The 27,083-nt window shown below is 46.4% G+C and overlaps 1 protein-coding gene across 3 annotated transcripts in view; it reads right to left on the bottom strand.

Annotated features, from left to right (window-relative positions):
- The window catches only part of CSNK1G1 (casein kinase 1 gamma 1), a 98,638-nt gene that overhangs the window by 34,739 nt on the left and 36,816 nt on the right, over positions 1 to 27,083 (bottom strand). For all 3 annotated transcript variants that reach the window (XM_027889639.1, XM_027889653.1, XM_027889646.1), the window contains 3 exons: positions 22,094 to 22,509; positions 13,947 to 13,987; positions 9,612 to 9,681 (listed from right to left, as the gene is read on the bottom strand). In XM_027889639.1, the coding sequence (XP_027745440.1) occupies positions 9,612 to 9,681; positions 13,947 to 13,987; positions 22,094 to 22,271 (289 nt within the window). In that variant the 5' untranslated portion in view covers positions 22,272 to 22,509. The remainder of the gene's footprint in view (positions 1 to 9,611; positions 9,682 to 13,946; positions 13,988 to 22,093; positions 22,510 to 27,083) is intronic.

Here is a 27,083-nt window from a genome sequence, read left to right on the forward strand (position 1 = left end):
TGCTTTCCTTGACTCTATTAAACAACTCCTCACATCCAAAAAGGAAGAAGTAGTTGCAGAGGGGGTACCAAGAGCATGTTCACATTTGTATTCACAAAGATAAAAAGAGGTTGGGAGGAGAAACAGCCCTACTGGAAAGGCTGAATGCAGGAAAACTTTCAAAATCTGGGAAATTTACCCAGGAACATCCATTCACAGGCAGTTTTTCAGCTCTAACAACTAAACTAGTCATGTAAAATTGTTTCTATCTTTGACAAATACAAAACAATAAAGCATAGCACAATAAATTGCTTTTCTGGCAAGTTTCAGGAGATGGAATTCACATTTCTAGGGCTCAAGGAAAATGACTGCAGTTGAATCTCCACGTCACTGTTGGATTTTATATCAATATACCCTTCGCAACAACTTCGTGCTCCAGTGATTATGGCAGCTGGCCTATAGAACGACATTTTAAAAGAAGGAGAAAACCAGTTTAATAATTCTAGAAGAGTTATTTTAAACTAAAAAAATGGCTCCAGCTATTCCTTCTGGTCCTGTCCTTGGTCACAGAGCACAGTGCTGCTCCTTGGGAGGAATATGTGCACATTATGCATATGAAGTGATGATGTTAATGACATTACAGGTATAAGTTTCAGAAAAATCAATACCAGAAGTTCTTGGTTTTAACAGAGTGCTCAGCTGCACCCAAATTTAACTCCAGAAGCAGTGCCAAGGCAGAGGCTCCTTCTAGGCAGGTGAAAAACATGAAGAAAGTAGCAATAATAAAAGGCTTGTGCTGAATTGCTCCTGTGCTGCCCAGAGAACCATCCTGATTTGATCACACCATGTCACAAGTGGCTCCCGCCCTTCCTCACCTCATTCCAATTGGAGACTGCGGGCTGGAGTCAGAGCTTTGACTGGCTCCTCCTTCCTCCCCATCCACAAGCCAGAAATCCATAGCACAAGTTAAGTGATGCTTTAAGGTCCATGGGTGACAACCAGAATGTGACACAAGGGGGTGACACTACCACAGTGACAATGCTGAGGGATCTGACAGCCCGGATTACAGCTCAGCTCCAACCCACATCTCTGTGCAGGGATCAGAGTCATTCTAGCCAGGGTAGCACAGTGGCATAAAGCAAAACTGGTATGACCAGGCAGGATTTGGCATTGATCCAACAGCAGCTGGGTCTGTGATGACATCAGACAGGTCCAACTCAGTGAGATTAAAGCAGCCATCACATCAGACATGGAATCTCTGGATGCTCAGAGTAAGACGATGCTCAGCCATGCTCGGGCAGCTGAAGGCCAGCTTCACACCAGACCATGGTGCGACAATCTGATGGCACTTTTGGCAGCCCTGTGTGCCATCTCCCAGATGTGTTGGGATCTGCCTGCAGAGATATGCGTGCAGCTTGGCCCCACAACACTCATGCTGGTCCCACTGGGACAGATGACATCCTGCAGCAGCATCAAACTAGTAAGTGATGGATGCTGAGAGCCAAACACACGTGAACTCCCCACAACAAGCCAAGAGATGGGCATTCATCAGTCCCATAACTGTTGTAGGTTTGGAGGGAAAAAGGGGTTTTTCAGATGAGTAGGAAAGTGTTACCCACACGGTCCTTCTAGCCTGAGGGAAAACCTCCCACTCCCTCTTATCACAGCAGAACTTACTGCCAAACAGAAGTTCAGAGGCACTAAATCAGATCCCACCTCCAGATATCATTTCTGTCCACCTTAAGAGAGCCAAGCATGAGGGGGTAGGAATGGAATTATAATGGAAAAACTGCCATTTTCAGACAGAAAAATTATTACAAAAATGCAGAACTCCCCCCTGATCCATCACAGACTCAGGAGAGAGGCTGTGGCTTATCTTTTACCAAGTGGAGATTTTTCAGTAGCAGGCAGGACACAGCTCTGAAGCGCAAACTCCAAACCCATGGGATAGCTGGTCTGGGAGGTGGGCAGCCCTCTGGACCAGCATTTCACTTGCATCAAACCTCCCTGGCACAGCTCAGTGTTTCACCTTAAAAACCTTTGGCATGTGCAGGATGCCTCTGCTGCTTTGAAAGGGATCCCACTAAATCAGGCACCCACCTTCCAAAAGGGAATCAGCTTTGTTTGGATCAAGGCAGGCTCAACATCTGCCACAGCTGCCCTTCCGAAAATGGATCGGATTTTACAGCTCAATTTGCTCCTAAGTACATCCCGATGGCTTGAAAAATGTTCAGAGAAGGGGTAGGAAAGGGAGACGAGCAGAATAGCAAGGCCAACCGGTTCCTACATCCTTATTAATGATCCTGGCCCTAACTGCCAAACTAGGTTTTCCATTCAATGTAAACGTGAATTCCAAAGTTTATCTTCAAACATCACAGATCATGTGGCCTCCTCAGCCCTGAAAGTGTTCAAGGCCAGGCTGGACAGGGCCTGGAGCAACCTGATCTAGTGGAAGGTGTCCCTGCCCATGGCAGGGGGGTAGAACAAGATGAGCTTTAAGCCCCATCCCAATGCAAACCAGTGTGTGGTTCTCTGATCTTCACCTCCCCCACTCTGATGGCTAAGGCACTCCAATTCCCAAGCACACTCTGGGCCGCCAGCCAGCAGGAGATACTTCAGGGCTTGCTAGAAAGCACCAGAAGTAGCACAGAGACCTTCATGATTGTCTGTCCCTCTCCTTGAGCCCAACTGGACCCTCAGAGCATCTAGCCAGCGGCACATCCCACAACCTGCTCAGTGCACATGGCTGACTACGAGGACAACCCAATGAGGCATCTGGGATGACTCAGATGAGTCCAACTGCTACCAGTTCATGGCCATGTCAGGCTTTAAGGAAAAGTGTCTGCTGTTTTCAGCTGCCCGGTGTCACTGGGGTTTGATTTGTGATCACTGGCACAAATACCAGAAGAGTAAGAGGTGCTGGAGGACTTTTTGGAATATAAAAAGGAAACTGCCCTAATCCCATATTCAAATATTAATGGCCTTGCTTTAAAAGCATCTGGTAACTTCCAATCAACAAAACCTAAATTTAGCCCAAGGAAGTCAAAATTTCTGATGCTGAGATGCTGAAACGTGCACATTCAGGAAGCCCTTCCTAATAAGGAAGCTGCCACATGAAAATAAAAGCCAAATATTTTTAGATAGTAAAACATGATTCTCTGGAGATCAACTGCAAGCCAGCTCTGAAAGCAGCAGGCTCTAACCTTACAGTAATCCAGAACATTTCACCCTGCAATTCAAAAGCTCTGAAGTCCGAGAGCTCTCAAGTTTGAGCTCGTTGGACTACCCTGACTTTAAAATGAAACTGCTCATCACCATTCCTTAAGGTGCAGCTCAGTGTGAGGGCCTCCACTTTTTGCCTAAAAAGGCCATTTTAAGGTGAATGAAACCATATCTCTGTGCTGAGCATAGTCAACCTGTCAGCAAGGGCAGATTTCTGTGCAGGATTTGGGAATGGAGAAGAGTTTTTCCTTCCTAGTAGGAAATTAACCCAACACCTCCAAAACTTTGAGTCTATCACAGGGATCTGAGGTAGAGAATGATGGACACAAGATGCAGCCCAAAGGTGCAAGCTGCTTTCCTCCCAAATAGATGTCAATTTTGTATGACCTTGTACAGATGAGTCACTTATTAAATGCTTATAGTCACTGAGCACTTGGATTCTAAAATATTTCCAGCACTTCAAAGGAGACTGCAGTGCTCCTCCTGAGTGTTGGAACGTGACAGATACGAACAAACCATTCCACACAATGAAGCAGGATACAAAAGTATCTCAGGTGACAGCCGTGTGTCACTCCACACCAGGCCAACCCACTTTGGGGTGCAGAGGGACAATCCTTAGAAGTGTTCAAGGCCAGGTTGGACAGGGCTTGGAGCAACCTGATCTAGTGAAAGGTGTCCCTGCCCACGAAAGGGGGTGGAACAAGATGGGCTTTAAACTCCCTTCCAACCCAAAGCAGTCTGTGATTTTACGATAATCCCCACCCAGCAGTTCCATCTTCCCTCAAACCATCACCCAGCTGAGGGGTGACCTGGTTCAGCTCCTGGCCATGACGATGTTTCATCAAGGTGGCAAATATGACTGGGATTTTTGAAGATTTAAGTGGCCACAGCCATGACTAATGGGCACGTTCACACTCCTCAATTAAAGAGGGGTGTAGACTGCTGGCACTAATCCTCCCTCACGTGGCCTTGAGTTCCTCCAGCACCCTCAGGGAAGAGTGTTGGGCACAGCGAGCTCCCCGTGAAATTGCTAGTGTTGGCAGAGTGCTCCACCACGGTGACTTGTTTACATCCATCCTATAACGAGCCCTACCAAAATGATCCCTAATTGCTATGTGAGTGACAGCATTGTGTAACCAGCATGGAAAACATCTCTCCATAAAGGACACTGGTACCTACAAAGTGTGCGTGAGTAAAGCAAGAGCAATATAGAAGAACGTGCTCAACGCAGGCGATCCTGACAAGCCAACTCCATAGGCAGCATAGAGCAGCAGACAATTCAGCCACACTGGAGAATATGTATGCAAATATTGACTAGACTATGCAAAGGCTCAGTTATTTATACCACCTTCATTTCCCTCTGTCCTACCTCCCAGCAAGTAAACAGACTGCTGAGCTTGGGAGAGTTGTGCAACAGAGAGAAGGCCCAAAGTAAACACACCGACTCCATCCTTCATTAGAGGTGAACTTGTTTACAGAGCAGGAGTTAAAACAAAACCACAGAATCCATCAATATTCTATATGTACCGACATATCCCTCCCTGACTCAGAACATTCTGCTCCTACACTGTGACTCATCCACTGCGTGGGCTGGGGACAGCAGAGATCTTGGTTTCCTGGGATTCTCCAGCGTATCAGACTCCTCTCCTGCTTCCCACCATGGCACCGTGGAGGTTCATGACGTCCAGCATCCACTTGCCAATGTCACCTGCCCGTCCTGGGGATGAGCACTGGCTCCAGAGCTGTGGCACAGAACCCAGCTGGGCTGAATGAATCACATGTGCCAAGGTGGGACAGCGAAGGGTGGGGGAAGGTGACTCATCTGCCAGCTGATATAAAAATAAACTACTACTGAATCAAAAATGCATGACTTGTGCACATGATGTGCACAGGCAGGAGCTGTCACTATGTGGAAACTCCATCATTGGCTCCATGCAGCCACAAGGAACCTGGAAACAAGCAGTGCTCCATATTACCTTCCAAAGGTGATGCTTACAGGGAAGGCATCACATATGGTCTAGCAACCAGAGGGAGAGATGCCAGAAGTGCTTTGAAATGCAGTAACAAAGAACCCCTAAATGTAATTCCTGTACACCTGCTGGTCACTGCTGGAATCACAGAATTCCAGAATGGTTTGGGATGGAAAGGACCATCTCATTCCACCCCCTATCATAGGCAGGGACACCTTCCATTAGACTGGGGTGCTCTAAGCCCCATCCAACCTGACCCTCAATACTTCCATGGATGGGGCAGCCACAGCTTCTCTGGACAACCTGTGCCAGGGCCTCACCACCTTCAGAGGGAATTTCTTCCCAGTATCCCATCAAATCCCACCCTCTGGCTGTGGGAAGCCATTCCCCCTTAGCCTGTCCCTCCAGGCCCTTGTCCCAAGTGCCTCTCCAGCTCTCTCAGAGCCCTTTTAGACACTGGAAGGGGCTCTCAGGTCTCCCTGTAGCCAGGGAGGCCGGGAGCCAGGAGCTAGCTCTGTCTGGTCATAGCCAAATGACCCAGTTTACTCCACAAACTTTGAGTACAAGGGACAAATGCCAAGCTCAAGTGACTGATCCAACACTGGAAACATGCTGGAGACTTAAACTGCTTCCAGCAGCACTTGGAGATGTAAAAGCATCTGGTCAAAATGGAAGGGGAGCTCCTCTTGTCCTCAAGGTCCAGAAGCAGTGGATTCAAGTAGCCTTACAAAGCCTCAGAGCAAGGGGAAGCTCAGCAGACAAGGAACCAGCCTTTGGGAGGAGGGAACACCTGGATCAGCCAGTCCTCAAGAAAGGTCATAGAGCAAGAGCCTAATTTTGGGGGACGCCCATCCCCCTCGGACTGTGCTCCTCATGTCCATGCACAGGTAGGTACTACCCAGGAAGGAAAAAAATCAGGACTGACTGTGCCATCACCAGCAAAGTGAGATCCTGGTCAGGATGTGAGCGTAGGCCAGGATGAATCCCGTCAGGATGCTGGTGCACGCTCAAGTGGCTCTTAGGACAAAGAGCAAACATGAAACAGTTCAGTACGACACTGCAAAGGATTGATGACAGGAACACAACCTGTTTGCACAGAGATTGTTAAAACTATTCCAATTATCGTGGTGAGCAAATGGATCGTATCCCAGTATGCCTAAAACCTAAAGGAATTCTCGTCCTTCTCTGGGACACCCTACAGACCAACCATCAGGTCTCTGACTCTGTGCCCGCTCTTTGCTCTGTTCTGTTCTGCTGCCCGCACCAAGGTAAAGCAGAGACACTATTTTAGGTTATTAAATATTTAATTCCACAGCGAGACAGACGAAGCCAGCAGATGGTCACTGTGCAGCAGGGCCTCACTCGACTTCTGAGGGGCAGAAAAGTTCAAGGAAGAATCATGGAAAAGAATAAGCAAACATTCTCCTCTTAGAGGGACAGGAAAGGACATTATAGGGGAGGTGTTAATTTCTCTTGATACAGGGAATCACTGAAATATCAGAGACAGCACCAATCACCCTCACAAGCACATCAGAGATGTCTTAGTTGATTACTCCTGACCCAGGACTATCTCCAGTACCTACTTGTGAATCCAGTGGATACATCCACCAGTACTGAGCTGATTTGAGAAGCACCAAAAAGAGACACCTTCCTATAGTTTAGATCCCTTTATCAAACCTTTCCCTGCTCCAGTATAACTTGATCTAGTGTGAAACACCTTAAGATGTCTGAGACTCATAAAATCCAGTCTGCTCCCTGGCTAATCCAAGCTGACTCGTGATGCTCATCCAAGCCATGTGGCAGGCAGAGAAGCTGGTGCTGCTGGGAAGGAACAGATGCAATTTGGTGCCTTGTCAGAAAGTCTTTGAACACTGATGCTGATGGAGCACGTGGCACAGGAGGCCATAGAGTTGCTGCTGAATTCAGGAAGAGGCAGCTCCCACAGCTTCCTCTGTTCATGTGGAAACATCACACATGGAAGCTCATCCAGGATTTCTCTTCTGAATCATTGGGCTTTTTGCAACTGCACCAAGGGAAATGCAAAACTAGACTGAATAGCTTAGAGAAAGAAAAAAGAAGACTAATTTCACTAGTATTGGTTAATGACAAGTGAAGCAGGTAACCAATACCCACATTCATCCTTCAGGCTCTGATCCACAGCCAAGTATGTCCCTTCCAAACTAAGTTTTGCTACAATTAGTACCCAAGAGCAATACACTTCAGAAATGTTTATTCTGAGCATTCAAGAAGGAAATCACTACTAAAACCCTTCTCATTGGGACAAAAACCCCATTTTTCTCCAAATGCTGCAGGTGATGACAATTCTGACATCTCAGAGACGCCGCTCACTGAGACCATCTGGTTGCACACGCAGTTGAAGGCAGCAGTTGTATTGATGAGAGGACCAGGCTGCCACCGTGGCATCACAGCAGAGCTCTCACCAGTCTCACTTTTTCAGCGAGCGGTGGGAGGTTCACAGTGGGCCACGTCATTTGGCAGGATTAATTGGCTAATTTATTGAGCAGCGTGTCACATGGAACGCTCCTGTTGTTCTCTTCTGAGTCATACACACCATGGGTTTGGACACTTTCAGTCTTCGTTTGGCAAGCACATGATAATTCCAAGTAACCAGACATCCCTACTGGAACTTCAAGACTGTTTGAGCAGTTTTGAAGCAAGGACCATTAAGGGGAGCCTGGCATTACCAACATCACTGGGAAGAGACCACTCACTCCATTTCCCAAAGTCAGTACATATTTAGCTCCAATCTGCTCATACAGACAGCCACTCTTCCCCTGATCCTCCGTGTGCCATGCAGACACTGAGTCAAGGCTCCTGCTCCTAGCAGCCTGACTCCACCAAAAGGTTGCACGGCGAGCCCAGAGCTGGGGTTCACATGCACCACCCAAGCTCCTGGTCCATTTCCAGGTGTTTTAGCAAAACTGTAGTGCAAGAGCTTCTAATGGCATCCAACAGCTGCTGAGAGCTGGGCATGCAGTGCCTGTGGGACCACATGGACATAGAAATAGTCAGGTTGTTCATGAGGCTTGATAAATGCTAGACGGCAGTGGAGATTGGGAAGAAATCCTTCCCAGTGAGGTGGGTGAGGCCCTGGCAGAGGGCCCAGAGAAGCTGTGGCTGTCCTATCCCCAGATGTGTTCAAGGCCAGTTTGGACTGTGCTTGGAGCAACTTGGTCTAGTGGAAGGTGTCCTTGCCCATGGCAGTGGGGGGATAAGATGAGTTTTAAGGCCCCTTCCAACTCAAACCATTCCATGATTCCACGAATGTCCTAAGTGGGTGAGCATTACCTGACAGAAAGCTTAGATTCATTAGGAACAGGAGAAAACTCATTAAAAACACTTTATCGAACCAAAAGAAAGCCAAGCCCTGAACTTTTGATCAGTTTCAAAATTCCTCAATAACACCTTTAAAGAGTGGTAGGAAGCCAAATGGCACAGGAAACACAGGTTGGGATTCATCCATGTGTCACAAGACACATGGGCTGGGCTATCCCAGAGACCACAAGAACTCAAGCAGGGAGTTAAATTAGTATTTCAGTAATATATTATTACCAAAGTATTTCTGGATATCCACTGGACGTCCTCTGCCAGTGAAAGCTAGGTCCATTCAGGGAAAACAGGAATAATAAAATCAGAGGAAAGTGTAAAAAAATTACAGCAATGGCAGAAACTTGGCAAAGCTTAAAGTTAATATATGATCAAGGCACAGAGGAAGCAGAGAAGGTCTTTGCTTCACTTCTTTGTGCAATGGGAAGGCTGTGGAAATCCTTGGCATTGGAAACAGCACATGATAAAAGGCTCTTCAGGTTTAAAAAGCAACCATAAATTCATGGAAGAAGAATCCAAACACTATTAGACACAATTCAAGTCCTGTATTAGGGAAATCAGAAACTGCCAGAAAAAAGGGTATTAAAAACTACACCTTTGGCTTATCCTGTTCTATTTTTCTCCTGTTTTTTGTGACCATGGCCACACAGAAGATACTGAGCCCGGCTTTTGGACACTCTTATGATTTAGTAAACACCAATGAAAACAGTATTTCAGGTTTTCATTAGGAAAGCTCTCTGCTTCCTACACAATTTCGTGGATTTTTAAGACTTTTTATAACCTTTATAAGGTCATTCTATAAGCAAATAACTTTCCATCCATTGATAGACCCAATGTTTTACAAACACACTCACATGGGTATTCCCCAGATCAGTAAATCCTCATTAACTTGAGGTTTTAGATCCACACAATGACCCAGTATCATCATAATAATCTTATTCTTACCAAATTTCTTCTAAAAATTGTGTGAGGGAGGCTAAAAGAATTCGCCCAGATAGGTAAGTTCAAGTCAGAGTTACATAACAAATATGATGGTGATGTTTGATTTAATAAAGAAATCCCTTTTGATAAGTTTAAGGTAGGTTTACTCACCTGCACTTCCAAGTTGTTTATAAAATCTGTATTCTAAATGAAGTTGTGGTGCCCGGGATTTGATTGGTTCCTAAAACAGAGATAAAAAAATTGGTTAAAAATCAATTTGACTGAAAGAAAGTTTGATCCAATACTTGAAAATTTGTTACTGTGCATAATTAAAATGCTCTAGACTGAAAGTTCAACAACAGATTTCACCATTACACGTCATTTAAATAAGGAGAGAACAAAAAGCAGTAAGATTTTTTCTCTAGAAGAGAAATAACCTTCTCATTTAAATACAAAGCTCACTCACAGCAGTGACATTCAAGAATCATTTCACAAAGCTCCTGGTCCTTGAAGAACGACCCTGGTCATTGCCAGAGGGAAGTCAAGGTTGCAAAGGTTCAAGCCCACGTTCACTTTGTGGGTGATGTGGTTGCCCAAAGGGTTTTTTGTGGTCACCAGTCAGCATTTTTGAGAAATGTTGAGTCATGGGTGTGTTTTAGGTCAGCCCAGAGCTGCTTCCAGCAAGGACCACAACATAGCCAGACAGTGGGAAAAAGGAACAAATCTCCCCACCCAGTGGCAGGTGTCAGTCAAACATCTCAAAGCACTCAAGAATATTTTTATTTTTATGCACAGAATTAAAAAAAAAAAATCAAATGGCTAAGTCTGCAATGCACCCAAACCATCCCATTTGTCAACTGTTACTCATCTGCGCTTTACGCACGTGACTTAATGCCCACGATCCATCAAGGCATTAACATGCAAGATTACAGGACTTCTAAAAATATGAAGTTAATATTCAGAGGATTAAGAGACTGGAGTAATTACATTTGCAATAAAACTGTGCCCTTGGGACAGGCAGAGATGCGAGTTCACTGACTGCTAGGGCAGCTTTGAGACAGAAGTTAACACTGGCCTCAATTTTCGTTGACCTCTGGTCTGCACTGGAAGACTAATGTCCACATTGGGTGTGAACTCCATGTTAAACACTTCTTTTGAAGTGCGAAGAAGGATTTTTGTCCAGGAATTCAGGCAATTTGACTTCCAGCTAAGCTGTTCCTCACCAGCTCAAGTCATCCCCTCTATTTCTCAGCAAGGGGAACAAATGCTCCTGGTTGTTTATCAACTTAATCATTGAATCACTGAGGTTGGAAAAGATCTCCAAGGTCATTAAGTCCAACCTTTCTGATGTTTAAAAGCTTTAGAAGTCAATTATCACAGAATCACAGAATATGATGAGTTGGAAAGGACCCACAAGGATCATTGAGTAAAATTCCTGGCCCTGCACAGGACCACCCCCAAGAGTCATACCATGTGTCCCAGAGTATTGTACAAACGCTCCTTGAGCTCTGTCAGCCTTGGTGCTGTGACCACCACCCTCTGAGGGAAGAACCTTTTTCTAATACCCAACCTAAACCTCCCCTGACACAACTTCAGGCCATTCCCTCAGGTCCTATCACTGGTCACCACTGAGAAGAGATGACCAACTACATCAAAAACAACGGGGAAAAATATTGCGAAGGCAAAACTGAACCTTCACGGAAGGCAAATATAAAGCAATGCACAAACTAGTTTGTTATGTAAGTCACATTTAAATTAAGATAATTGCTACTGGTGGCTTGAGGGAGAGTCTACAGACACCTGCAGAGTGCAGGGATTCAAGGCAACAGGAACTCAGCCTGTCCAGGGAATAGTTTATTTATCCCAATAAAAAGGTGGAAGGATTGATCTAGCAGGATGTGATGCTGCTCATGACGAAATCGGGGAAGGAATCCCGAGCCACTGCTACACCAGGAGCTGCTGGATCCTCAGCTCTGGATGTTTGCCAGAGTTGTAGCAGCTTCCAAGATCATACCAGAACAGATGGTTGTCCTGTAGATCAAGGACTTAGAGATGCTGGTAGATGTTGTGTTTGCAGTAAAAATAACTGAATTGCTGCTGTTCAGTGGAGAAAATCCACAGCTGGAACCAACGGTGCCATTGTCACTACGAGAGGGTCTGGCCTGGTACTGCACCCAGGCTACAGCTGAATGCCACCAGGACGACCTCCTCCAGGAAAGGAATTCCTACCATATGCAGTCCAGCTTTGAAAACCCTCAGAAGATTACACCAGATGCCCTTGGCCAAGTAACTCAGCTGAAGAGCAGGACCAGGAGCTATACGGTGACACCACAGAAGGCAGAACACAAGGACTCATCTCCACTGCCAGCAATTTTCCACGGTGCAGCCTCAACTCCAAAAAGAAACCTAAACCCCACAAAAGAAATTTCATTTTCCAGCTTTAACATCATGACAAGAGGCAGGAATAGCTGAGACAGCAGGGCTGAAGTGGCAGAAGATGAACTCACAGCCAGAAGGACTTGGAGCAGAGCTTTGACTTGGTCCAACAATGCAGATAAAAGAAAACATTGCCTACAAGTACATCAAAAGCAGCTACTCCACCACTAATCCAGGAATTATTTGAAGGATAAAAAAAATTGCATTGAAGTCCACATGTAAGAGCAGCATATTTGCTGCTGACAAGGCTGAGTAATTTTTACTCCTGAGGAATCTTCTCTAAGATTAGGAGACCAAGGAACCCCCATCTTTTCTACTGTTCCCTCATAAAACTTCTCCAAAACAGAGCAGGTATGTGAACACCTGGATGGTCATAAGATGGTTATTCCAGCCCTTCACACAGGAAGGACCAGAGCTTGAATCATTAAGCTTGAATCACAACAGGACAAATAAAACTGGAATGTGTTGCAGAGTAACTGCTTTAACACTCAGTTATTGGGGGGGAGAGGGGGCGGGGGGAATAAAAGAAGAAAAAAAGAAGAAAGAATGTGACCAGAAAAACAGGCCAGATTAAGGCAGTCTGAGGCAATGCCATGGAGCCATATGGCTGTGGAAAGGCTTCAGGTTACTGGGAGGTGTCACTGCAGGCACTTTTTTGAAAGAAAAAAGCACCCTTTGGACTAGTCCAGCTGTGTTTTAACTGGACTACTACTTCCTTATGGTTTTCAATGCGATAACTTTGGGGGAGTACCTTGGAAAGCAAATCAGGAGCGTTACTGACTGAATAAAACACCTTATCTGTGTACACAGCACATCTTCTATTGCTTAAAAACCAGCAATCCTCTACCTGCAAGTGCTGAAGGCCAGGTTGGACGGGGCTTGGAGCAACCTGGTCTAGTGGAAGGTGTCCCTGCCCGTGGCAGGGGGTGGAACTGGAGGATCTTTAACTGTTCCTTCCAACTCAAACCATCCTGCGATTCTGATCCTAAACTCCACTGCAGGTGTTTATTTATTTACTTTAGGGAATATCCTCTGACATTTGTCAACAGTCTTGAAAACAAGTCTCACCTGCAAAGCCCTAATTATTTTTCATCGACTGTGCATCACAAGGAGAATGCCAGAGATATGGAATCTGTGGCACTTCGATGTGATCACAATTAATGCACCACATCTATCTTGGTCTTCTGTAACAGAATGATTCCTGTCATTTTGCGAGACAGCACCAACCAGGACAAACAGGCAGGTTCACTGCCAGTATCAAGCTAGAATTACAAGTTTCACTGCAGATTTTAGGGTTTGGATCATGATTAAAGAGCATTCGGGTGAGAAGAGAGCACATCAGCTGAAGAAATTGAATCTGAAAACTGCTGGGGACCAAGGAAAGCCTTAGTTTATAGATAGGAAAAGTTAAGGCATAAACATACTGGGCTGTGAGTTTATAAATCTGGAAGAATTACAAGTTAGGGTGTTCCCCATCCCCCAGATTCCACAGATGATGTGACTGTATCTCCTGGCCACCAACAGCAGCCAGAAGAAAGACTGACCTTCACCAAACTGGATCTTGTTTTGCCTGTTGCATCTGCAGCCTCTCAGCATTGTACCAGATGGAGCTGTGCCCTACTCCCCAAGGGAATTTGAACCACAGAAACTCCCTCTTTCCTGCCTCTCGACTCCAAAGACATGGAGCAGCAGGCTGCACCATGCCAGGTTCCTGACCAAATGCTCTGATCACTGGAGAATCCATGCAGTCCTGAACTGAAAGGCTCAAGCCATGGAGCAGGAAGAGGTGGCAAACCCATCCTCAGTGCCCTTCAATGGGACCTGGGCAGAGAATGAGGCTCTCACTGCTGTAGGACAGCTACAGACCAGTTAGATACCAAAAGCATTCAGCATGTGGAAGGATGGGTTCTTCCCTTGCTTTTAGTGTTCTCAAGAATTTATGTTAGTTTTAATAAGTCATTCTAGATGAGGATGAGAGCAGCACTGAGCCCAAAGTGAGAGATTTCCTTTTGATCTGAATTTTTAACATGAAGTACAAGTCATTTAAGGACACCTGAAACTTCAACTCACCAGTTTGATCGCTACATATTCATTGGTGTAGAGATTTTTACCTGTAAGGAGAGAAGAAAAAAATCTTTTAGTTCCACATTCAGCACTTGCAGCTTGAGGCACAATGAGGAAGAGTGTCACTGCTGCCAAAGGGCTGTTTTCCCAATTCCCCCCAATGTTCCTGTCTTCAACTAAGTGTAAGCCTCAAAATAATCAGTTGCAGCAGTTCAGCAGGGCAGGCAAACACCACCTTCCCCTCAGAACAAGGGAACTGTGTTTTAGGGCAGAACTTATGCTCCGTGCACACCTTAGAGGAGGTATCACAGAGACATGGGGTTTTATAACCTACATCACACCAAAAACATCTGGGGAACAAAAAACTGAAGAGACAGAGCATAATTTCTTTTGGAAATGTCTTGGATCCGTTGGACACATAACAATTTCATCCTGGAATCTCTAGGGAGTTTCACCAGGTTAATAATGCTCTGGAAAGCACAAAGGAGCGTAGGATGAGCACAGCCAGCCGAGCACACATCCAGCTGAGCCAGAGCTCTGGGATCTGTCTGAGCTAGAGCTGGAGGGGAATTTTTCCTCCAGGAGCCTGTCTGGTGTTTGAAGGGAGCCCTTGGCCCCCTCAGCAACCTGTGGCAGTGATGCACAGCTACATGTGTCACCGAGCATCTCTCCATGTGCTCTGACACTGCCAGTTACAGTATCACTCAACATCCTCTGGTTCCTCTGCCAGGGAATCTGAGCAATCACCTCCCCTTCACCTCCACATTGCTCATGCCTAACATCAAACTCTCCAGGAACAGATTCCACTGGGGAAGGACACTCAGGCAGGCCTTGGATCTGCTCTGTCCCACCACCCTGGCACCCTCTACCTTTCTGATCTCCTCTTGTCCCACTGTCCCCTTTGAGAAGGGCAGCCGTCACCATGAAAAGTTCCCCATGAATTTAGGCAGGGAAGCACTGACCTTTGCTCATCACTGCTTAGCACTGTCACAGCATAAGTCATGCTTCCATTCAGCAACTGTAGCTCTAAAATACAGAAGCAATCCAGGCTGGAAGTTATCAGGGTTTATTTGTAGCATCAGCCTGGTTCTGTTACACACTTATTTTCCAATTCCTGTAATGGATATTGATGCTTTGCACAGTCCAGCTCTTGAGAAAACCCAGGACAGGGAGTGACATTGTTCAGAGCAGGCAGGAGCCGGAGCAGCTCTGCCATACCCACATGGCAGCATTAAAACCATGCCGTGTCCTCCTCGGCACATGGATACAACACAACAGCACTGGGAGACTCAATCAAATTAAAGACATTACGAACATGAGAGAAGACAGACAGTCATTTTTAAATCCTGAAATATCAAGGGAAATTTAGTTTACTTTATAACAGCTTCACGTTTTCTACATTTTACTTCTTTTTTGCTTTCCCTGCTGTATCTCTCAGGGTAGTTCTGGCCTCTAAATTTGGGATTGGGTGTTCCCAGGCCCAGCATGCACCAAGCATATTGCTTTAAGATCCATCAGGAAGGCACAATTTTATAGCTCCAACCTGTTCTGGTAACTGGTGATGCAGTTTAACACAGGGCAGGTATTTAAATGCGAGGTTAAATATCCTCAGGGAGGTGTTTCTGCAGGCAGAGGTGAAAGCTGAGCCCCAGCACTAACCTCTGACACACAAGGTGCTTTCCATCTATTTCTTTCCAGTAAAAGACATAATATTATGCCCAGACTGGAAACAAAGGGTAAAAAGAAGGTTTTGCAGTTTCATCGGGAATACTCAGACACTGGAAAGCACGGAAGGGACTAAAAGGCCAAACTGGTAGAAAAGCAGGTGGCAGATGACCTGCTTCACCCTCTGAGACAGATCTGGGCTGCAGCAATGGCTGAAAGGGAGAAGATGTGAGGACATTGAGGAAATGCAGCCTAAAACCACCTGGAATACCTGCTCTGTATCAGGGACCAGAGAATGAGCCCCACTGGCAGCTGCAGCTGTAGCTCCTCCCCCTTCCAAACGGAGCTCCAATCAACATCACAGACTAGTCTGGAAGGGACAGACTGCCCAGTTCCACTCCCTGTCATTGGCAGGGACACCTTCCACTAGACCAGGCTGCTCCAAGCCCCATCCAACCTGGCCTTGGACATTTCCAGGGATGGGGCAACCACAGCTTCTCTGGACAACCTGTGCCAGGGCCTCACCACCTTCAGAGGGAATTTCTTCCCAGTATCCCATCTAACCCTGCCCTGTGGCTGTGGGAAGCCATTCCCCCTTAGCCTGTCCCTCCAGGCCCTTGTCCCAAGTCCCTCTCCAGCTCTCTTGGAGCTCCTTTAGACATAGGAAGGGGCTCTCAGGTCTTCTTGGAGCCTTCTCTTTTCCAGCTTAACACCCCCAGCTCTCCCAGCCTGGCTTCAGAGCAGAGGGGTTCCAGCCCTTGGAGCATCTCCATGGCCTCCTCTGGACTTGCTCCAGCAGCTCCATGTCCTGTTGCTGTTGGACCCCAGAGCTGGAGGCAGCTCTTCAGGTGGGGTCTCAGCTGAGCAGGGCAGAATCCTGTCTTCACCTGCTGCCTCTGGTGGGGATGAGCCCAGAACATGGTTGAAAGTGCTCAGTTTGAGGACACTGAGCCAGGGAAGCTTTAGCCCAAATATGTGAGAAAATCAGCTTTGAACAGCAAAAACCCCCAGGGAGGGAGGCATGGGAACTCCATCCCCTATGGATCCCATGACCTCCATCACACCTTTTCAAGGCAGGGGTGCACTTCCACCCACAGCCCTTCCATCAACACCTGTGCTCTCCCACCAACGCAGGACAATGGCATCGGGGAAACAGTGCTCTTCCAAACTTATTTCAAGGCAAAGACGGACACGGCCAACACCCTCCACGTACACAGAGCCATAATCCTGCTTATTATGGTCTGTTTTATGAGGGTGGGGACTAGATAGAAGGTAATTTTCATAATGAAGTTCCTCAGTTAAAAAGCTGGGATTAAGCAGCACACCAGCCTGGGAAATCAGGACAACAGCCAAAGGTAAATGAACTAATTCATCCTCCAGTGCTAATGCATCCTCACCGGAGCACTACGGGGAGACCCTGAATGTAAGGGGGTACAAATAGGTCCAACCTCTGAACTCCAAACCCTTCCCAAAGCTGCAGCATGAGATGCTTGTTTTGCCAGCTACAATGGCAAAGCAAATCCCCAAAATCTCTCTGCTGGCTCCAGACTGAGATCTACTCCTCAGTTTTGCTGTCACACTGTCCAAAGTGAAATGGTTTATCCTTCCTCCTCCCTCAAGGCAGATTAGGATAGAAGAGCAAAGGCTCCCAGGAGACAAGCCCTGAACAGAAGCTGCACCTTAACTTGGTACGACAAACGATCCATATAACTGTGCTAAGAAAAGCCTTTCAAGTTGAGGCAAAGCTTTTGATGGAGCAGTGAGTAAGTCTATGCCTCAGTTTTGGGGAGTTCCACTGACAATTATGAACTACATATTCCAAAGAATTGATGCATTAAGTCACTGGTATTCACGTGGGAAACCTCCCCAAGTGGATTTCTCAAGGCCTGGCAGTGAGACGGAGCAAATACATGAACAGATTGCAGGCACCAGAGGAGCCCAAAGCAAGCCATCTCCAAAGTGATGCATCTGCACACACACCAGACTGTCTGGGCACTCAGGATGTGCCCAATTGTTGTCCCTTTTAGAGCACATCTCCTGCTAACAGCTCCTGGTGTAGACCCTACCCAGGATCTACTCTCACCCTTCCACATCCCACATTGTTCTCATCCAATATTCACATTATGCCTTGTTATTTGGGAACTACAGCCCCAGTACCAGATGCCATTATCATCTTTAATTATTTATTTGATTGATTTACTTGCTTGGAAGCAAAGCTCCTGCCTTCAAACTACAGCCTGGGTGGTTCTTGCTTTTGGGGGGCACCTTCCCAGATCAGATCCACCTGCTCTGACCCCGCAAGCTACAGATAAGCAACTTTTCTGCTAGCTTAGGGCTTGCTACTTGCTGCTCAGATGTGCTAAATCTTCATGAGAACTCTGTGTGAATTATGCTGACATCTGACTTCGGGATGCACATAAAAACACAGACTTCTCCCCAGATCTCTTTGGTGCAGAAGCCCATCAAGGGAGGAATCATGATATGGATTAGATCTAGCCCATCCTAACAATTTTTTCACCCTCAAAGCAGGGAGAAAAGCCATATTAATGGTAATTTTTAAATACTTGGACACACAGTTTTGAAAATGCCAGATAATGTTGGTGTTAGAACAAAAAGATTTGGTCCCCAGTAACAGCTCTGTGTCTGCAGCACAAGAAGGAACAAGTCCAGAGGAGGCCATGGAGATGCTCCAAGGGCTGGAGCCCCTCTGCTCTGGAGAGCTGGGGGTGTTCACCTGGAGAAGAAAAGCTCCAGGGAGACCTGAGAACCCCTTTCAGAGCCTGAAGGGGCTCCAGGAGAGCTGGAGAGGGACTTGGGACAAGGGCCTGGAGGGACAGGCCAAGGGGGAATGGCTTCCCACTGCCAGAGGGCAGAGTTAGATGGGATACTGGGGAGAAATTGTTGGCTGTGAAGGTGGCGAGGCCCCGGCACAGGTTGCCCAGAGAAGCTGTGGCTGCCCCATTCCTGCAAGTGTCCAAGGCCAGGTTGGATGGAGCTTGGAGCAGCCTGGTCTAGTGGAAGGTGTCTCTGCCCGTGGCAGGAGGTTAGAACAAGATGATCTTTTACTGGCCCTTCCAACCTATACCATTCTGTGATTCTATGATATGCTCTATCCAGAACTTAATGCTCATTTAAAAAACCCTCCAACTTACTGAAACTAAGAACTTTACATTAGTTCCTATTTAACTGCATTACTAAATAAGGGTGTCAAACGGTGGGGAAAAAGAGACATTTGTGGAGGCTTATGTATCCCTACCATGGCTCATGGTTCAGTTTTTGGGAAAAAATTTCCTGGTGCTTCAGCTCCCGAGGCAGCATGAGGTTTGACTTGGCAGATACCAGGGATCTGCATGATTTGGTGTTGTACAGAAGAGAATGAAATCCCAAATCCATCAGCATCTGGCATGGGAATGGCAAACAGGACCCCCTGTTCTCTGCTAGCACCATATTCCTGCTAGTATGGGTGAGCCAACTGGGAAAACAACGCCCTGCCAGACCCCCTACTCTGCACCCTATCTAAAGAAATAGCCACCGGTTAACCCTGTTCCATGTTATTCTGAGCCAGATCACAGAATCATTCGCGTTGGAAAAGACCTCCAAGATCATCAGTCATCAAGTCCAGCCTTTAACTGAATCCCACCATTCCCACTAAACCACATTGTGCAGTGCCACATCTACTCCTTTTCTAAACACTTTCAGGAATGGTGACTCCAACACTTCCCTGAGAGGCCTGTTCTGATGCTCAACCATGCTTTTAGTGAAGAATTTTTTTCCTATCCAACCGGCACAGGTTGTGGCCAGTTCTTCCTTTTCCTCCTATCACATGCTGAGTTTTGTGTTCGTGTCCCCATCCCATCTCCTCAGTGGGCTGGGATCCAACTGTGCTGCTTCCACATGCTCCAAAAAAGTAATGTCCCCGGGGCAATCTGTATTTTCAGGAAGAAAGATCAACCCTGAGCAGGGAGCTGCATATTCACAGCAAACAGCTTCTGTAGGCACGTGCCATCTCCTCCCTGAACAATCAGCTCCCCTGATACAAGAGCAGCTTGGAGTGAAAACACAACACCTGAAAATAGAGAAACACTTCAGGGAATTGGAAAAGTCTCTTTTTCCCTTGTTTATCAGGCTTTGCTCTGCCTGTGCTACTGGGGTTTAACTTCTCCGAAACCACATAAAAAAAGCCAAAAAGCAAGGGGCACACCATCCATCCTCACAGGACAAAACTGTTATCAGAGACTTGTGTGCTCAGATTTCAGCTTCTCCTTCCCCCCAGCCATAATTACCAGCAGTCTGTGCAAGAGAAATAGCTGCTATTTGATCAAACTGGAGTTTGTAAAGGATAGTGACAGGCAAAAAGCAAGAGAAGTTTAAAAAAAAGGGTAATTCAGTTCCTGGAAGGACCTTAGACCTAATGGTTGTTATCATTACGTGTGGCTCATTGCCCAAATTCTTAGTTAACCAGCATTAACAATACATGTTTTATTAAAAACAAAACAGCCACTCACCTAGCAGGTGTTGCATTTCCATAGTTAAAACTTAATTTCTCTGTAAACTGACTTTTTCAGAAGTGGAATCTCTTCTCCGAAGTATATGCTATGAAACTGTACTTTAATCACAAACCCAATACCACTAAAATTTTGAGAAATGTGAAAAAGAATCATGGAAACAGGAGCTGGAGCCCCAGCAACGCCAGGAGCAGGAGGGGAGGGGGCATTCTGCTCCTCTGTCCCATTCAGGTGAGACCCCACCTGCAGAGCTTCTTCCTGCTCTGGGGTCCAACAGCAGAAGGATGTGGAGCTGCTGGAGTGATTCCAGAGAAGGGCTGGAATCCCTCTGCTCTGGAGTCAGGCTGAGAGAACTGGGGGTGTTCATCTGGGGAAAAAAAGGCTCAGGGAGACCTTAGAACCCCTTCCAGTGCCTAAAAGGGCTCCAAAATAGCCCCTTGAACAAGGACCCGAACTGCCAGGCCAAGGGCAAATGGCTTCCCACTGCCAGAAGGCAGGGTTGGAGGGGACACTAGAAAGGAATTGTTGGCTGTGAGGGTGGTGAGGCCCTGGCACAGGCTGCCCAGAGAAGCTGGGGCTGCCCCATCCCCAGAAGTGTTCAACTCCAGGTTGGACGGGGTTTGGAGCAACCTGGTCTACTGGAAGATGTCCCTGCCCATGCCAGGGGGTGGAATGAGGTGGGCTTTAACGTCCCTTCCAACCCAAACCATTCTGTGATTCTGTGATTTGGGCACCAGCTGAATAAACTCAAGAGCCCAGTACCTGGAGGGATCCACTACAGCTGCTGAACCTCAGTGCAGAACTTGGATTAAAAAGCAATTCAACATCCTCCTGGGGATCCTGACATTTGCTGTTTGGGGGAGGGTGAGAATGCAATAGAGCTTTTCATGTTATGTTACTGTAAGGATCCAAAGCTATCTTCAGCTGCCACTCGTGCAGGGAGGTGGGAGTTTCCGTCCCTGCCCTTGGTTTCTCTCCACCTCTGGAGTGTTATCTCTGCTCCTGCAAATCAATAAAATGTCTCTGATGTAATGCTGAAACCAAACTACCCATTTACTGAGACACACCATAAGTGAGCTGGTTAATCTTTACACCGTGGAGAAGCAGCAGTTTGTAGAGATGCAACAACCTAACCTCAGAGTGAGAGACTACACAGATTAATTTAGGATGACATAGATTCTGAGCAGGAATCTACAAAGATACTGTCAATAGTTAGGTGTTACAACCCTTTGGATATGGGAAGCAACACTGGTGCTTCCCCCACCTCTTTTAAAACACAAATATTGTTTGGTTAGGATGACTTAAGAGCCCAATGCACTGTTCTGCACTGAACTCTTGAGTAGTCCTAAACAAACAATGCATTAGTGGAACCATCTGTTTGTGCAACCAGCTGCAAGATGAGGTTAGAAGACCAACAGTCCATGAAAATTCATGGGCTGCTGGGCTGGCTGAGCAGAGCCAGATGGCCAATCCCATGCCCCGCTCCTGCCAGCAAGTCCAGCACACGGGACAGAGCAGGGAGAGTGGGATGGGGCTGGAATTAGGGCAGCGAGGTTGTGGAGGGCAGAGAAGGATGTGGAATCGAGTCTGAGTGCTTGGAAAGAGTCTCACCCAGCACTTTAAAAGCGTGTTCTAGCTTATGGAGAGAAATCTGAGAGCAAGATTTAGCAATTCACACAGTTAAGAAGATTTGTTTTCACCTTAGGCAAGACATTCAGCGCTGAGACCAGTCTTCATTTGTTGGGATTGTTCAAAATTTGCATCTTTGGCCTCTCCAGTGTATTCCCTTTGACTTTATGCAAATCAAAATCATGTTAAGAGTTACATCTTATGAGTCAGAAGCTTCAGGTAAGGCAGCTCGACACTTGGGAAACGAGACAAGCGCACGCGTTTCTCGAGCCAGGGTAAATTTTTACATATTTATATTCCAGTGGTGAAATGCTAATGTGCATAATGCAGGCCACCAAAATGGTTACTTCTTACCTAGTCTGAGTTCTCCAAAGTTCCCACACCCAATCTTCTTGCCCACTCTGAAGTTGGGTCCCACCATAAGAACGCCAGAAGATGCCGATGAGCTCGGTCGAGAACCATGCCCGCTCCTTCCCGGCATTCCCTTCGTCGTCCGCTGCCTTTCATCCTTATCCCTATTAGGATGGTCCATGATCTTAGTGAAATATCTCTGCCAGCAAGCTGGCAGAAAGGATTTGGAGTACACACCCTTCTCCTTAGAAGAGAAATTTATATCCAAAAGTATTGGAGTCAGGGTTCAGGAGAGTCATGGAAACTCATGGAGTTCTTTTGGCACCGGATTCAGTTTCCTAATGCATCTTGATAATGTACCAAGGGGTCGATTATGTTCTTGAGAATTCAATAAAGGCAGGTTACTTTTGGTTTCTTACCTGGAGAAAAGAAAAACGATATATGAAATAAAAATCATTATTTTAAAATACCAAGTGAGAAAAGTACAATAGGGCCAATGTCCAGAACTTTCCCAGCTTGAAGGAATTTAACAGCTATAGGAGAACTTATTTTATTAACAGTTTTCTGATAAAAAGCCTTGACCTTATGAAGAGTACTAAGTGCTGTCCGTCCACTGCTTGCTCTGTGTCCCACCCCTGGAAGTGTTCAAGATCAGGTTGGATGGGGCTTGAAGCAACCTGGTTTAGTGGAAGGTGTCCCTGCCCATGGCATGGAGTGGAATGGGATGAACTTCAAGGTCTCTTTCAACCCAAACCATTCTGTAATTCCACTGGAGTTTCCAGGACTGATATCACACTCACTAACCAAAGCCATTCCAACAACACCAGCATGTCAGGTGGACACCGAGAGGAGATCACACCCACCTTTAAAGCCCAATGAGAAGTGTAAAGTTTGTTTTCTTCTCACTTCATACATTTTAAAGTGTTACGCAAAAGCCAGACAGAAAGTAAAAAGGGGCCAATAAAAGATGCCAAGAGAAGAAAATTTTGAAGCACTGAAGTCAAATTCTCCTTCCTTTTACCTCTTTTCAAGTTGATCTAGACTATCCTGAATAACCTAAGTTGGAAGGGATGCGCAAGGACCGTTGAAGTCCAACTCCAAATCGACCTCAGATATATTTGCTAATTGAAACTGCTGTATTACAGATATGACCAAAATTAGTAGCCAAAGCAAAATCATTTTGAAAAAGCCAAAAGTGTCCTGAAAGCTACATCCACACACAGTCTACACTGCTCACAGGACTTAGTTCTCCCCAAAAGTGAGGTGTTGGAAAACCAGACATTTTAATGAAACTGCATAAGGAACTCATGAGCCAAGATCTTGGAAATATAGATAATCATTCAATCACAGACTGGTCTGTGTTTTAAGGGACCTTAAAGCTCATCTCATCTCATTTCAACACCTTCCACTAGCAGGTTGGTCAGATCCCCATCTTCTCCAGCAGCCACATTCACGACAGGCAAACCAAAGCCTGACAGTTCTCCCAGAGGAATGAAGTAAACCTTCCTCCCGTATGTCCAAACCTGGCACCACCACAACCCTGTGGGTGAGCAGCTCTGGGGTACTCCAGTCAGCGACCATACACCTCCTGAGCACCTTATAACTCCTGAAACCTTAGTCAGAAGGGGACAAGAGACAAATGCTTCTCAACCCTTGCAGGCCAAGTGGTTCTTCTGTGCTCAGGGACCAGCCCAAAGGAGACAGGCAGGAGCTGTATGGACCTTGGAGGTCCTGTCCCACAAGTGCCGTCCAGGGATTGCATGGAAGATCAATATCTCACCCTGAGACCTTCCCTAGGACATGAACTCACACTGAGTCATTAGTGCAGCCAAATGGTTCAGCTTGGCCCCACAGCAGCCAGGAGGAAGTTCTATCACTCACACATGAAACTCTGAAGCCTCGGTAGGAACAGAGGACCTGAGGGGACTGCCTAGAAGTAACAGCGGCAGTGGGTAAGCTTCCTCAAGCACTTGGCAGGATGAAGGGAAAGGCTGATGGTTTGTCTGTACAGATGTTGTATCAGTAAATGATATCAGGTACTCTGAAGATGCTTGTGATGCAGTTCTCAAGCTCTCTCCTCTTTCAGCTTAAGGCCATTCTCCCTTGCCCTATCACTGCTTGCTCTTGCAAAAAAAGTCCCTCTCCAGCCTTCCTGTAGGCCCCCTTTAGACACTGGAATTCTCCCTGTTGCTCTGCACAACGGTGGATCCCTGCAGGAAACATCACACAGCATCTCTGCAGCATATCCAGGAGGTCTGGAAATCACCAGGTCACCTGACAACATCTGTGCCACACCACCAGTTTGGCCACATCGACCCAACGCTAGAAGTTCCCAAAACAACATGTGAAACACCATTTGCGATTCAGCACCACTGGCCCACATGAGAGAGCTGGAGATGTTCATGTACAAGAAATTATTTTGCATTACCAAGTTCTACTCATCCCTCCAATTAATTCAAGATTTAATACTTATAGCTGAATATGGATAAGCAGCAAATCTCTGCTACCAGCACACTGGATGAACTGCTTTCTCATCAGAGACAACTCATCCTTCAGGTGCCCTGCCCAGTGTAGACACAAGCCCGGCTGTGTCTGCCCTGTGGAGCCAGTCTGCAGGAGCACTGAGGCGGCTCTATCAGGTATCAGTAAAGCGCTTGGACTTGACCCCACCCCAGGCTATCCTGGAAGGAGGGGCTGGCTTCAAAACAAATTCAAAACAAACAACAGTGAAAAGGACAGTTAGTGAAACTACAGAATTTTGCTGTGGAACTGAAATCTAATGTGAGGATGACCTCTAGTAGCTGCTAGCCTTAGGTGCTTCTGATACAATTTAGAAAGGTAAAGTTGGACTGGGGGAAGTTTTGGTCTTTATCTCTGCTACGGCAAGAGACACAGACCATCACAGCCAAATGTTGTTTTAACTTTCAGTTAAACTACATCTTCCATGTGATAAAATACATGGGTGTGGCACTTGGGGACATGTCTTAGTGGTTGCCTTGGTAGTGCTGGGGGAACAGTTGGACCCAATGATTTTAGAGGGCTTTTCCATCCCAAACCATTCTATGATGCTGGAGTGCTTCTAGGGCTGGATCCCTGAGAAAGATGAGCAGAACACAGGAATTCCAGGAGTAAAAACCAGCAGCACTTTGGAAAACACACTTGATCCCACCAAAGCCAGAGAGGAGGACTTATTTCCTCAGGAAACTAAATAAATTATTTTCATCAAGGTAGGATAATCCATGAACAACAACTCCAGACCTCAGAAAAAGAAACAGAAAGAAGTCTCTAGCAAAAGCACACACCCTGCCCAGTTTATCCCTTGCTCAGCACATCTCAGATAGGACAAGCAACTCCGTTTTCCTCAGGCAGGCACAGAGTCCCACCATGTATTTTCTGTCTTGTGAAATAAGATGTTACCGGTTATGAGCTCCTATGCCTCCATCCCTCCCCTGCTCCCCATCTGGATGAGGTCTCCCCAGGGAGAAGGATGGAAAGGTCATGCCTGACAGTCTGCAAACACTAAACATCGCCTCTCGGCTGAAAGCCTCCTGCAAACAGGAATTCAGAGCAGTGATGGATGAGCAAACCAAGCATTTGAGAACCTCTTTATTAGGGCCAAGCCGACGAGCACAGCCCAGCTGTTGGCACATGAGATCACAGACGGATCTCACACTGTTGTTACTACGTATTAAAAACAACAGCAGTAAATATGGCATCAAATATGGCCTTGGAGGACTAGCAAAGCACTCAGCTTTGAAGGAGGAGAGGCAGAAGAATGAAGACCAGACTGCAACCTGAATTCAGTCACATTAATATTTAAAGGCTGCTCAGAACACCAGGACAATTTCCTGCCACGATTGAAACTTCTTCATAACGATTTCCCTTCCTACCTTTCCACCCACTCAGCAAGATTGCTCTTCAAAGTTACTTTCATTTGAACAGAGGTGCATGAAGATACTTCCCTAATGGTGACTCAGCCCAATTCCAGGATTCATCACACTACAATACAATTGGAGACACAGGAATAGTTATTTAATGAAAGACATAGGTTTGAAAGGAAATTACTTGAAGCACACTTAGCTAAATAAAAACCAACAGGTCTGTGTCCTACACACTTCCAAACACTTAGACTCAAGATCTGACCTCCATCAATAAAACCGCAGTGTTACAGCTACAAACCAGCTTCTAGATGGTGTTGAATCATAAAATGGTTTGGGTGGGAAAGGACCTTAAAGCTCATCTCATTCCACCCCCCTGCCGTGGGCAGGGACACCTTCCACCAGACCAGGTTGCTCCAAGCCCCGCCCAACCTGGCCTTGGACATTTTCAGGTAGCACTTGAAGGCAGCTGCTGTTGGTGTTGAGATCAGTAGCACAGTGCAGTGTGAAAGAAGTTTTAATCACTTTACCACTTCCTTGTTATGGCACAGACATTGCTCAGAGCCTCTCCGTTTCACAGTGAAGCCCTTCAGTCTGAGAGCAGCCATAGGACAGGACAAGTAAATGAGAGGTTGGTGTGACAGAAGTCAAAGCCACCCTTGTTCCTACCCTTCCAAGCAGAAGCTCACTTCCCTTGCACTCAGAACTTCTTTGATCTCCTTGAGTTACTCTGGAGACCCTTCCAGGATATGAATGAGAATTGTCCAACTCTTGGTTTGTGGCATGATTTCAGAAATCTGTCCAATCTGAAGTTGTAAATGAACCCACTTTTCCTCAAATCAAAGCAAGCAGATCTAGTCTGGGCCTGTGTGTGCTGGTTTTGATCCATGAAGGAGCCAATACATGCCAGAAATCAAACTGCAAATGCCTGGCAGAAGGAGCAACACCCCAACAAGCAACTCTACAATTCCTTTTTAGTTCTTTAAAGAAGAGACATTCAAGAAAGCCCCATTTTCTGTTAGGCTGGGTGATGTTGCCCTGCTGTCTACAGACACAGGATCTCAGTTCTTCAAAGCAACTCCAATATCATTGCTTTAGGACAAGGCACATGCCTT

The sequence above is a fragment of the Empidonax traillii genome, unplaced genomic scaffold (assembly GCF_003031625.1).
Source record: "Empidonax traillii isolate 1590-97213 ecotype Southwest subspecies unplaced genomic scaffold, ASM303162v1 scaffold12:size2584012, whole genome shotgun sequence".
In the NCBI taxonomy this organism is placed as follows: Eukaryota; Metazoa; Chordata; class Aves; order Passeriformes; family Tyrannidae; genus Empidonax; species Empidonax traillii.